General features: G+C 47.6%; 1 protein-coding gene across 3 annotated transcripts in view; it reads right to left on the bottom strand.

Moving 5' to 3' along the window:
- The window catches only part of GART (phosphoribosylglycinamide formyltransferase, phosphoribosylglycinamide synthetase, phosphoribosylaminoimidazole synthetase), a 62,639-nt gene that overhangs the window by 9,619 nt on the left and 39,541 nt on the right, over positions 1-13,479 (bottom strand). The window contains exons 15-20 of one of the 3 annotated variants that reach the window (XM_073361842.1): positions 12,984-13,182; positions 10,276-10,527; positions 9,260-9,412; positions 7,222-7,425; positions 6,762-6,893; positions 6,046-6,176 (exon numbers count right to left, since the gene is read on the bottom strand). In XM_073361842.1, the coding sequence (XP_073217943.1) occupies positions 6,046-6,176; positions 6,762-6,893; positions 7,222-7,425; positions 9,260-9,412; positions 10,276-10,527; positions 12,984-13,182 (1,071 nt within the window). Of the gene's footprint in view, positions 1-6,045; positions 6,177-6,761; positions 6,894-7,221; positions 7,452-9,259; positions 9,413-10,275; positions 10,528-12,983; positions 13,183-13,479 lie in introns of those variants that run through there. The other 2 variants (XM_073361853.1, XM_073361863.1) reach the window with 2 other exon arrangements.

Genomic DNA, 13,479 nt, shown 5'->3' with positions numbered 1-13,479 from the left:
AGAGGACCAAATTAAGATCCCACTGCAGGACAGGGGCCTGTACCTGCGGGAAAAGTCTCTCAAGTCCCCTCAGGAATCTGACCATTATGTCAAGGGAAAACACTGTCTGTCCTCAGATTGGTGGGTGAAAAGCAGAGATGGCCACAAGATGAACGCTAATAGAAGAGTGTGTGCCAGGCCCTCGTTCCTCAAATGGAGCAGGTAGTCCAGGACAGCCTGTATGGAGGAACACGAGGGAGAGATGTCCTCTTTGGACGCCCAGTGGGAAAACCTCGTCCACTTGGCCAGGTAAGTCAGTATAGTTGAGGGCTTCCTACATCCCAGGAGGACCTGTTGGACCCCTTCCGAACAGGTCTGTTCCTCCAGGTTCAACCACGCAGCATCCACACCGAGAGGTGGAGGGACCCGAGGTTGGGGTGTAGGAGTCGACCGTGGTCCTGTGACAGCAGGTCCGGTGGGTTGGGCAGGGGCCATGGAGGGGCTGCCGACAGGCTCATAAGCGTGCCGAACCAGTGCTGGCGAGGCCACGCTGGAGTGATCGTGATAACCTGCGCTTTCTCCTTTGGTCTTCGCCAGGGCCCTGCTGATGAGCGGAATCGGAGGGAACGCGTACGTCAGGCTCCCTGACCATGACAGGAGGAAGGCATTGGAGAGGGGAGTCCTTGCTCAGACCTTGCAGAGAACAAAACTGGTGGCACTTCCTGTTCTGTCTGGTAGCGAACAGGCCCACTTGCAGAGTTCCCAACCTCTGGAAGATCATGCAGGCTACCTCTGGATGGAGCAACCACTCATGGTGAGAGAAGTCCCTGGTGAGCTGGTCTGCCAGTGTATTCCTGATGCCGGGAAGGTGACAAGCTTCTAGGTGGATTTTGTGGCTGATGCAGAAGTCCCACAGATGGAGCGCTTCCTGACAGAGAGATGACGAGCGCGCTCCTCCTTGCCTGTTGATGTAGAACATCGAGGCTGTGTTGTCTGTCAGGACTTGTATCACCTTGCCTGACAGGTGCGGCAAGACGACTTCACACGCCAGCCAGACTGCTCAGAGCTCTTAGATGTTTACATGCAACCGCATTTCGTCTGGGGACCGCATCCCCTGAGTCTGGAGGATGCTGATATGCGCCCCACAGCCAAGGCCTGAGATGTCCAACACCAACTCTATGGAGTGTGGAGGGCTGTCGAATGGAACCCCTTCCAGGACTGTTCTGCGGTCGGTCCACCATCGCAGCAAGAGAAGTATCGCCTGGGGAATGGTAACGATCTTTTCCAAGGGGTCTTGGCAACTGGGAATAGACTGTCGCCAGCTATTGTTGCAGGGGTCGCATCCGGAGCCTGGCGTAGCGGACCACATAAGTGCACACTGCCATGTGGCCCAGAAAGCGCAGACAGACCCTGGCCGTAGTCAAAGGGAGAGCGGAGATTTCCGTGATTTGATTCGTCAACGTGTGGAACCTTTCCAGTGGCAGGAGCGCTCTGGCGCAGGTAGAGTCGAGGACTGCTCCGATGAACTCTATCCTCTGCACTGGCGCTGTCGACTTTTTGTCATTCACCAGTAGGCCCAGACAGCGGCACATGGCTTGAAGCACCGCGACATCCCTTTGGACTTGAGACCTGGAGCTGCACTTGATGAGCCAGTCATCGAGGTTCGGGTAGATCTGGATACCCCAGCGCCTGAGATAAGCCGCTGCCACCGACATGCACTTGATAAACACTCTTGGTGCTGTCGCCAGGCCGACTGGCAGGACCACAAGCTGGTGGTGGTGGGGCCCCACTGTAAACTGGAGGAAGAGTCTGTGTCCTTGAAAGATCGCTATGTGTACATATGTGTCCTTCAAGTTGAGAGCAGCATACCGGATCCAGGGAGGGGATAACAGAAGCCAGGGAAACCGTGCGGAACTTTAGCTTCTTTAGGTACTTGCTGAGGTCTCGCAGGTCCAGGATAGGCCGCAGACCGCCCTTGGCCTTTGGGATTAAAAAGTACCAGGAATAGAACCCCTTGTTCATGTACTCACAAGGAACTTCTTCCACCGCACCCAGCTGTAGCAACCCCTTTACCTCCTGGGTGAGGAGACTCTCGTGAGAGGGGTCCCTGAAGAGGGACAGGGAAGGCGGGTGGGAAGCAGGGGTAGAAAAGAACTGGAGAGTATAACCCTGTTCCACTGTGCTGAGGACCCATCAACCTGAGAGGGAAAGGTGGTTAGAGAACACTGGGAAAGATGGATCTGGGGACTAGTTTGGTAGGTTGCCCTTGGGTGCACCCTCAAAATGACTATTTGGCCCCCTGCTTATTCTGGGTCCAGCCCAACTGGGCAGAGGGTGGCTTAGATGGCACTTGTAGCCCTTGGCTCATTTCCCCTGGCCCTGTGGCTGCTGTGGTTTGAACCGCTTACGCGCTGGGGCTGGGACGTAGAGACCCAGGGTCTTCAGCGTGGTGCGGGAGTCCTTGAGGCCATGCAATTTACTGTCTGTTCACTCTGCAAATAGGGCCCGGCCATTGGAGGGCAGGTCCTGCATTGACTGCTGGGCCTCAGTGGACAACCCAGAGAGGAGCAGCCAGGAGGCTCGCCGCGTGCAGATAGCAGAAGCCATGGTGCGAACAGCAGCATCAGCAGCGTCTGACGCCGCCTGGAGGGCCACCCTGGCCGTGGTTGTGCTCTCATTGAGGATTGCCCAAAACTCCTTTTTGGAAGCCTCAGGGAGCGACCCTTCGAACTTGGCCATGGCTTGCCACATGTTGAAGTCATATCGGCCCACGAGGGCTTGGTGGTTGGCCACTCTCAGCTAAAGGCTGGAAGACAAATAATTCTTATGTCCGAAAAGATCCAGCCTCCTGGAGTCTTTATTTTTGGGGGTGTCCCTGAGTTGTCCCTGCCTCTCCTTGTGGTTAACCACCTCGACCACAAGGGAATTGGGGGCTGGGTAGGAGTATAAGTACTCATGCCCCTTGGTTGGCACAAAGTACTTGCATTTGGCCCTTTTAGAGATAGGGGCCAGGGAAGAGGGGGTCTGCCACAGGGCATTAGTGATCTCGGAAACCCCTTCATGAAGGGGTAGAGCCCCACTGGCAGGAGCCGAGGAGCAAACGACATGAAACAGAGTCTGAGGGCTCCTCCAATTACTCTGACTGAAGCCCAAGGTTAGAAGCGACTCTCTTCAAAAGTTCCTGGTGTGCCTTGGCGTGCGTCATCCTGAGGAACTGGGTGAGGGGGCCCCGTGATACCCTTGTCTGGCAGTGATGAGGCTGATGCCGGTGCCGCGGGAGCCTCCACGTTCATTGGTGGTTCAGCAGCTTGCTCCCCTGGGTCCTCCCACCCGAAGTCTCAAGCACCTGAGGGGGACAGGATATCGAGTCCGCTGGCCTCTCCGAGGCTTCTGACATAAATCAGGCAGCCTGGGAAGGTTGGGTGAACCCCCAAGGGCTCCACAGGTACCATAGTGCTGGCCACTATGCTTGGGGCCATGGAACAGATTTCAGTGCTGATAATGTAGTCGACACTGCCAGTACCAGAGCTTGTCCTGCAGTCTGGGAACCTTGCTCCAAGCCGGAGCTACCAGCGGAGTGGTCGGTACCAGGCGACCAGGATCGAGCTGAGCAGTGGCTCTTGTCCAACCGCTTCCAATTGCTGCATCCCGAAGCTGACCTGTCTGAGCGAGATTGTCTTGGTTGGGCTCTTGGGGACGGACGGCGTTCGGCGGATCTGCTTTGGATACCCGGCAATCCACGCCTCATGCTACTCGATTGATACCGGGATTTCAAACGGGACCAGGAGCTACTATGGACCGGTTGCATCATCCTGAGTAGGGCGATCTTCTTTTTGGAGAGGGGCTATGACTGCCCAGCGATCAGCGGTCTCTGGTGCCCGATCAGTCCCGAGATCAGTACCAGGCCCTTGAAGACAGTTGGAGCCGGTCCCAGAGCTCTTGTCAGCTGGTGCGTGCCTCAGAGGGTCTGTGCCAATCTACCGGCTAAATACACCTTGAGTCCCTCGATTGGTGCCCTGGGTGCGGGGACCAAAAAGGGCTCCACTGAGCCTGCCTCCTCAGTCCTGAGGCATGGTGGCTGTGGGCAGGCGAACGCCGGTGGGACATCCCTCTTGATGGGGAACAGTACTGCCGAGGTGGGGACACATGTATAGGTCCCAACACAGATTTTCCTGGAGACCGGGGTACCGTGGGAGCTGGTGAGGGCAGCACCGGGAGTGTCAGGATCTCATGAGCTGCTTGAAGGGCTTCGGGCGTCGATGGCACCTGAAGCTGGCTGGGGCCTACACCATTATCTGGAGTCGCAAGCAAAGCATGGGATGGGCTTCACTGCTCGACTTGAGCTGGGGCCCAACTTCCCAAGGGGGATGTTGAGCTGCCTGACATGGGTCTTGGCTCTCCCCCTGCCCTTTCCTTTCTGTTGCGGGAGGCAGGAGATCTTCCCCTCACAATCTTTTTCGGCTTCTTGACCGGAGCTGTGGAGGGAGACCAGTGCTGGCTTGCGTACGACGCCAGGGAGCACTGCGCACAGAGGCCACGGTGCTCGGTCCGGAGTCAGACTGCTGCTCTGGTGCTGGAGTGAGTGCCGACATCTTAGAAGGATATCACACACCTTCGTCCTAGATTTGAAGGACTTGCCGATATGGCATTTGTCACTTATGTGCCCTTCACCTAAGCACCTTAGGCAGCTGGTATGTGGATTGCTGATGGGCATAGGCCGTTTGCAGCGATCGCAGGGCTTAAAGCCTGGGGACCGGAGCATGCCCCGACCCCTGGTTGGGTCCCATCCAGGACTAACGAAGAGTTCAAGAACTACTACTAAGGGTAACTAAGAAAATTAGTAACTATATATAGCTATTTTACAGGATTTGAAAGTTAGCAAGAACAAAGAACGAAACAACGCTAGCCGAAGCAGCAGACATTCCAGCACCGTCACTGGTGACAAGAAGGAACTGAGGATGCGGGGAGCCAGCAGCGCCCCTTATACCGCACGCTACGCAGGCGCCCCTCCAGAGGGCGCCAGAGCCGGTCCCCTATGGATACTCCTGAGGGAAAAAACTTCCGGCACCGGCGCATGTGTCGAGCACACGCACCCTAATATGGAACGGACATGAGCAAGCACGCGAAGAAAAACTCACAGTATGTCTACACTTACCAGGGATCGACGCTGCTGCGATCGATCCACCAGGGGTCGATTTAGCGGGTCTAGTGAAGACTGCCTAAGAGACCGGTGCTGTGACACTTTGAGCCTCGCAATGCCTCAGTCCCTTTGTGGATCTCACCCTTACTGTATATTCGTACGGCATTAGCACAATGGGGTCCTGTTCATAGCTGTATCCCTTTCTGTGGCGGGGGGAGGGAGATACTACCTCACCCACCTTGTCTCTCTAATGTCATGCAAATAGTAATAAAAATAATAATAATTAATAATTTGTTTAAGCATCAGATCCTGCTCTAGTTGAAATCAACGGCAGAACTCACATTGGGCCCGATTCTCCATTGTTTATAATTGATAAATATTTTTGTAAACCAAACAAATACACTAACCCTGAACAAGGACTCTCTCCATGCTATTTTTAAACTGCAGCCATGTTGGCTGTAGCATTGTCTGAAATGTACATATTTTCTCACCATAGCTGAACTTAAAAACAAAAAGAAAGGCTTTTGTTCAAACTTTAATAATAAAAATAATCACCTTTGGGGAGACCCCAAGCAAGGAAAATATTAGCTCTAGAAGTGAAAGGTAGGTTGGTGGAGGTGTGGTTTTAATTTTAAGTGTTTTGCAACATTAACAATGGCAGGGGTTTCTAGGAACACCCTACAACAAATCCCAGTAACACCTCTAGGATGGAAATAAGACATACTATTATCTCCATCATACAGATAGAAGACAGAGAAGTTAAGTGACTTTCCTAAGGGCACAGACAGTCAGTGGCATAGAAGGTTTCTGTCTCCCAGTTCTGTGCTCCAGCTCCACCTCTCCCCTATAAATATTATTAATCCTTGGCTAGCTTTCCACAGCAGTGAGTTAGTAAAATCTGATTCAAAAGGTAAAACATTGCTTACTTTTGTAGGAATACCAGCTCTTTCAGCTCTTCTTAACCCTTCCACGCCTGATCTGTTAGAAATTACGAGGACTATCTGTGCATAGCTGGTTGGCTTTTTTGTGCTGGTTATCAGGGCTTCAAGGTTTGTGCCTAAAATGAAAAAGAAGAAATGAAGACCAAGCATTTCTTGGAGGGTAAATATGAACATTCTGAGACAGCTTTTAAAAACAGTAACTTAGGAGGAGCCTGAACCAATGGCCCCTGAAGTCAATGGGTGTCTTTCCATTGACCTTAGTGACTTGGGGGTGTGTGTGTGAGAAATGGTTTAATAAGTTACGCATTTGTAAAACATACTTTCCAGTGCATGAACTATGCTGCATGAAAGTTTGGTCTGTTTGAAAATACAACACTGCATCCCTCTGATCAGCTGGTTGATCACCGAAAGGTGGTATAGATGTGTGTAAGCAAAAGTTACATTTGTAGGTGTATCTCACAAACAGTTTGCAGCCGTGGGTAATGATCAGAGTATATCCAATTCAAAATGGCCTGGGCAAAAATCTTTTCTGCCTGCCCTGAGGAGCTGCCCCTTGATGTCGATCTCTAGGCACCTGACTGAAAGCTCACTGAAGTTCATGGAAACACTTCCAATAACTTGAAGCAGTTTTGGTTCAGGGCCCAAGTTTCTTTTTCAACAGCCTGTGTTGTACCTTGTAGCGAAGAATGCAAAAGCCTCACCTGTTCCAGAGATGAGAACAGCCACCTTCATTTTGCTTGTTTGGGTTTTGCCTTGGATATAGTTGTGCAAAAACTGTAACCTATTTGTTTGCAAGGCTTGAAGCAGATTATTGACTTCAACATGGGCAGATTCTTAATGGGGGGGAAAAAAAAAGTGTTACATGTAAACAGAGAAATATAGAGGACATAAAAAGGACTTCCGCACCTCTGAAAATTAGACGAATAGCATTTCTTGTTTCTCACCACTTCAAAGCTAACACTCATTTATCAAACACTGTTATGCATGTGTTATATGTACTGTAACTGGAGTCTTCAGGACTAGCATTTTAACACACCTATGGAGCAAATGCAACAGAGTATCTATGGACCAGATCCTCAGCTAACATCAGTGGAGCTTCACCAATTTACATTGGCTGGGGATCTGGCCCTACTTTCCTCTAGGTAAATGAGAATCCAGTACCTGTGTGTCGGGAGACGACTTTCCCAATCAGCCAGGCTTCCTCATGTCTCTGTATGTCTTTCAGAACCTGCTGAGCCAGTTCCTTCTCTACCACCAAGACTGCGCCAATCCCGCAATTAAACGTTCGGGCCATCTCCTCTTCTGAGAGGTTCCCCTCTTTTTGAAGCCAAGAGAAGATTTCAGGTATCCGCCAACTGTGAGCATCTGAAAATGGCTGAAGCTGTAAACTGCTTGTTGAAGTACAAAACAAGTGTTTAATAGCAATGATTGTCTTGACACAAATACTCAAGTTCCTAGAATATCAAGAGCCAGAATTGCTGGACGTGAATTACAAATGCAAAAGTGATTAGACCAGGGGCAGTCTTAGGCCCAGTGATCTCTGCTACGATGCAGAAGAACTGGATTTAATTCCCAGTCCATGTCTCTTACTGCCTCAGTCAGCAGGGTCTGGAGTGTTGGAAAACATGGTTCAGCCCATGGAATGTAGAAAATGAATTACTCAGCTGTGACCCATTAATTAATAATTAGGTAGGGGCTTTGAGGATACTTCAGAAGGTGCTCTTTTAGTCATCCTCTCCTCGGAAGATGACAGCTGAAATGGTAGAGAGGATATAAAATGAGGGAGGGACCATCAAATTCCAACAGACAAGACCCCTTTCCCCCATGGCAAAAACTGATTGGCCCACAGCAACAGCATTGCTGAACAAGCCAGCATGATGGAGTTAAAAAGGGAGTAGATTTCTTTTTGCCATATGATATTTTAAATGTTATGTCCTGGTTTTCATACATTAGTACTCAGAGTTTAGCATACAGAAGAGGCAAACTATAAAAATAAAACACAGATCTGATGATCTCAGTCTGCGGAAGAAAGCACAATCTATAATTTGGAACAGGGAACTGGGAGTCATGCGTTCTCTGTTTTATTCTGCACCTGGCACCAACACAATGTGATCCTGAACAAGACACTTAACTTTCCTGTGCCAACAGTTGCTTGCTTGTAAAATGGGAATATCATCATCCCACTGGGGACAGGACTCAGGGCAGGGGGAAGGGTGGGTGAAGAGGGTGCTTAGTCCCTGCCCTTGGGGTTGCTCTGGAGCCTACAGGGTTGGGGCGTGAACAGGCTGGAAATTGCTTCCCCCCTGCAACTCCAGAGCTTAGCTGAGGGGCGGAGAGGCTTCTCTGTGCCAGCGCTTTACGGGGCTTTGGCACAAACAGGGCCTAGAGGGTCTTGGGCTTTCCTGGGGCACTGGCCCAGCCAGAGGCAGTGGGGGAAGGAAGGAGCCTGCTGGCCAGGCTGTTGATGAGCTGAGCTCTCTGACCAGTGGCTAGGGATATGGAGGAGCAGCGGGCTGGAGGAGGAGGGGACAAAGGGGAAAAACAGCAAGAGGACAGCGAGAGGGGGAGCACATAAAGGGCCAAAGAGTAAATAGCAGAGGCAACATGTAATCAGCCACCGCCTGGGGCCTGCCTGCCTGCACCAGCTACCGCAGCGTGCAGCCAGTGCTGGCAGGAAACCAGATGGGGGGTGGGGCCCTACTGGCCAAGAGCTGGCACACAGCGTGGGTTGCCCTGACGGACCAGTTGGGGGAGCAGCCGACCCCGTGCACAGCATCTTCACCCCACCACTAGTCTTGCACACCCACCCCCATCATCAGCCACTGGATCCCGCCCCCAGGCAGCTAGTGAGCAGGGATCCAGCCGGAAGCAGGACCCACCGGGTGGGGGGAGAACAGAAAATACAGGGCAGTTTGCCCGTTTTTAAGAAAAAGCTGGGACACCTACAGGAGGGCTTAAATATGGGACTGTCCCTTTAAAAACAGGACATCTGGTCACCCTACTACAAAGTACTTTGTAGGTATTCTGAGCGAAAGGGAAAATTCAATAAAGATCAAGTAAAAAAATAAACTGTGTTCTAGACATGCAAATGTTAGACTCAAGGAAAGTGTCAGTTTACCTTATACCACACGAATGGGCTTTTCAGGTCCATCCCCACAACTGTGCATTTTTTTATATGATGTCCATTTTGCTTCCTTACCTAAAACTACACCAAATGATCCTGGGAGAACTCGGGGGATATTTTCCAACAGACCTCCTCCAGTGATGTGGGCGTAGGCCTTAACACGCCCTGAACGAAGGACAGGCAACAGAGTTTTACTGTAGATTTTAGTCGGGGTTAACAATAGCTCCCCTGTGAATGTAAAATGAAACAGACTGATTACAACACAGAAATAAATGTCAATCAAATTAAACCAAGGAAGCCTAAAAATATTCATTTACCCAGATACTGAAAAACAACTGCTATATGATAGAGTAAATGGACTTGGAAAGAGAAGAACGCTCTGCTCTAACACCTGTAGTACACACCTGTGAGAAAACCTGGATTTGTGCTGGAAATGGCCCACCTTAATTATGCACATTGTAGGGAGAATGGTCACTTTGGATGAGCTATTACCAGCAGGATAGTGAGTCTGTGTGTGTGGTTTTTGGGAGGGGGGTGAGGGGGTGAGAGAACCTGGATTTGTGCAGGAAATGGCCCAACTTTATTATCATGCACATTGTGTAAAGAGTTGTCACTTTGGATGGGCTATCACCAGCAGGAGAGTGAATTTGTGTGGAGGAGTGGAGGGTGAGAAAACCTGGATTTGTGCTGGAAATGGCCCACCTGATGATCACTTTAGATAAGCTATTACCAGCAGGACAGTGGGGTGGGAGGAGGTATTTTTTCATATTCTCTGTGTATAAATAAAGTCTGCTGCAGTTTCCACGGCATGCGTCCGATGAAGTGAGCTGTAGCTCACGAAAGCTCATGCTCAAATAAATTGGTTAGTCTCTAAGGTGCCACAAGTACTCCTTTTCTTTTTACACACCAGTGTTATTACCCATCTGCCCCTCCACTTAATTTGTTTCAGAGTATTTAATTTAGAGAAAAGGGAAAGAAGAATATAGTCAAGTAATAGTGGAATCATAAAAAAAAAAAAAGTTATGTTGGGAAGACAACCATGACATTTTGTTACATTTCAGGAGAAGAGGTATTCGTATTAGTGATGGTACCTAACGTCTGGTCACCAGAGCCAGCAACTGATGGAGATGTGAAATCTAAAGATGACTTTTCTACAATCTTCCTTACAAGGCTAAACCCATTGCTGTGAACCCCAGAGGAAGCTATTCCGATGACAACATCCCCCTCAGCAACTCTCTCCAGTTGGGGGAGCATCTGTCCTTGTTCCACGGCACCAACTACAAAGCCAGCGAGGTCGTACTCCCCAGGCAGATACATGCCAGGCATTTCAGCAGTCTCTCCTCCTGCAGGGGACAGGGAAGGAGAAAGAATAGGGGTGAAAGACATTGTGATGAATATACATATGATTTTTAAATGTTTCCAACCAGATGCGAAGGAATGCAGCGGTGTAAATAGGCTACATTAAAAAAAAAAAGTATAAAAAAAGACAATGAAAGAAATTAATTAACACCAACATTTGTCACATGGCTGCAGCTCTGGTCATTGGAACTGACAACAGGCAAATTGGAATGTTGTCAAGAAATCCTAATTCCTGCTGGCCAGGGTTAAAATTACTATATACCTACATTTGTTTATACAGATTTTTTCATCAGGTTTGTTATCTAAGTGCTAATATGGCTTCCATCACAGGAATATCTGAGCACAGAGACCACCTCCTGAGCACAGAGCCTTAGTGAAAACTAAATTATTCCTTTATACAGCAAAATATAAATGCTTAGATTAGCACTCTGGAGAATAACAGACAGGTTTAATTCCCCTCTGGGGTGTGGCTACCTTACACTAGGAAATGGATCCAAGGACGCTGAAAGCATTAAATAATTGACTGCTTCACTTGTCTTCACAATGGTTTAGCATATCCTTGTTTGGCAGAGCCATGCTGGCACATCCACACATAAAATGCCTTACTAACCTGGTTGGACCAGTCCACTCTGAAGTGTCGATCCCACAGTGCCCAGGACTGTTGCTGGGAGCAGAGTTGTTTCAGTAACTTCTAAACACATGGCACTGCATTGTGGGATGGAGTTAGCAAGGCTAACTGAATCAGTGCAGCTGCAATGCTTACGGCTTCCTGTCCACACTGGAGCGATACCTTTGTAGATTAGCTCAGGTATGATTGAAATGGTGCAAAGGCCTTTTCCTAGGTGTTGCAACCATTGTGTACAAGTAAGTTTTGCAAAGTGCATGGCACAGCTGCAGTGCGTGGATGCAAAGGGTCATAGAGCTGTTTAGTCTGTTGTGACTTCTTTTTTGCCTAGTATAGACAAGACCCAAGGTATTTAAAAGTAGCCTTCTCATGTAACAAAATGTCTGGAAAAAATAGTGATTTTAACAGGTCTGAAACAGAGACAGTGATAGAATTCTACCATCCTAATGGCTACTTGACTCATGGTCTCGGATATTTCTGAATATGAGCACGCAATGATACACAGTATTCCCATTTAAAACTTAATGATTAATCTCCACCAATTAATTTGTAAGTCTCCAGCTTCCTTTCTAACCTCACTGTCAGTGACTATGTTTGCAGTTGTGTACTAACTGTAATGGAAATTAAGCCCTGAATTTTAAACAATTTAGTCAATGCATGTGACAAGTTTTGATATTTAAATATGAGTGTATTTTAGATGCAGGGTTTGAAGTAAGTAGCCCATTTGTTCATATACTGGTATGAAGTAATGAATTAAGAAAATTTTGATTGGCAATACATACATTGCCGGTTTTTCACGGACAAAGCTTGTAAAAATACCTGTAAAATGAGAGATCCCCATTAAGAGAAGTGTGAATGACTCTCTTCTTTCTATTTTTCAAAGATTGGGAAAATGGTAACTATCATAATTTTTAAAACATATGTAATGCAAGATGAGCTTATCTGATTTTGCCATCTCTAAGTGGTACATGAGAAGGTTTGTTTTGAAAATGTATTAAGCTTTGCTCCTGTATTTTTACTAGGGAAGATAATTACTTCTAAAAGGAGGAGAAACGTAAAAACAGAAAGAGGGAGCTGAACTTTGCTTTGTAGTTTTCATTCTTCTGAACTGTAAGCTTACATTCTATTACTTTATAACCTAAGGATTCATATTAAATACTTGGATAACACAAGATTCAGCTAACAGAATTTGAAACATTAATGAGTTGAATGACTTTTAAAGGTTATATTTTTGTGAAAGTCACAAGTTAAAATGAACCATTATATGACTTTTATGTAACAGTAGCTTCAATATTGAATAATAGGATATGTACATAATTTACTAATAAAATATGATCACCTAGTGTATAATGACAGTTTGAGGGAAAATGCTTAAACTTACATCTTAACATCTTGGGATAAACTGATTTTGTGAAAATTTGGATACTGCAAACACAGAGTCTTCATCAGAAAACAAACATGCCTCTTCAGCACATTTATAAAGTGACTTGAAATATATAAATAATTCAAATATGTGAACTATTGGCAGGAAGGGCTTTATGGCGCTCATTTTTATGAAGTTAAATGAAGAGACAGGGAAAGAAAATTGTCAAAACATGGATTCCTGACCTACTCGTAGCTTTTGTGAACAAAAAGCACCTGCTATGAAGGTGGATGGAGACCCTATTTCATAAAGCATAGGCAGTTAATCAGAGTCTCATCGAGTTTCAATTTATGAGACCTTTCAAAAATGTGGACACAAAACATTAAAAAGCAGTTTAAAAAAGGTGCAGCACACAAATTTTCAAATGCCATACAGGAAGTGAGTGCTCGTACCCAAGAGAGAACATCCTGCCTTTTTACAAGCTTCAGCTATTCCCGCTATGACTGCTTGAGCCACTTCAGTGTCAAGTTTCCCACAGGCAAAATAGTCGAGGAAGAAGAGGGGCTCTGCTCCCTGAGCCAGGACGTCATTGACACACATGGCAACCAAATCTTGGCCAATGGTGTCATGTTTCTTACACATCTGTGCAATCTGTAACAAGACCGAGAGAGACCAGTTTGTAATTTTTGCATGAATTAAAAGCACAAGAACGGAGATGTTTCCCTGACAATGGCAAGGGAAGGCACAAACGTCATATTGTTCATGTGAATACTTTCTGAAAATCCTCTAAAATTGTCAGTTCCTTCAAATTAGGGTGTATCCTTTCTCTAAGTTGCTTATTTTTGTGGGGAGGGAGATTCTCTATGTTTTTCACAATATGGGTCACATCTTACTAGAGAGGGTCTCATGGACACTTCCCCTGCCATTGGCAACTGTCTAACCTCCCTG

The sequence above is a fragment of the Lepidochelys kempii genome, chromosome 1, assembly GCF_965140265.1.
Source record: "Lepidochelys kempii isolate rLepKem1 chromosome 1, rLepKem1.hap2, whole genome shotgun sequence".
Taxonomy (NCBI): Eukaryota; Metazoa; Chordata; order Testudines; family Cheloniidae; genus Lepidochelys; species Lepidochelys kempii.
Note: the sequence above shows the minus strand (reverse complement) of the source record. Positions and strands in the feature narration are given on the sequence as shown.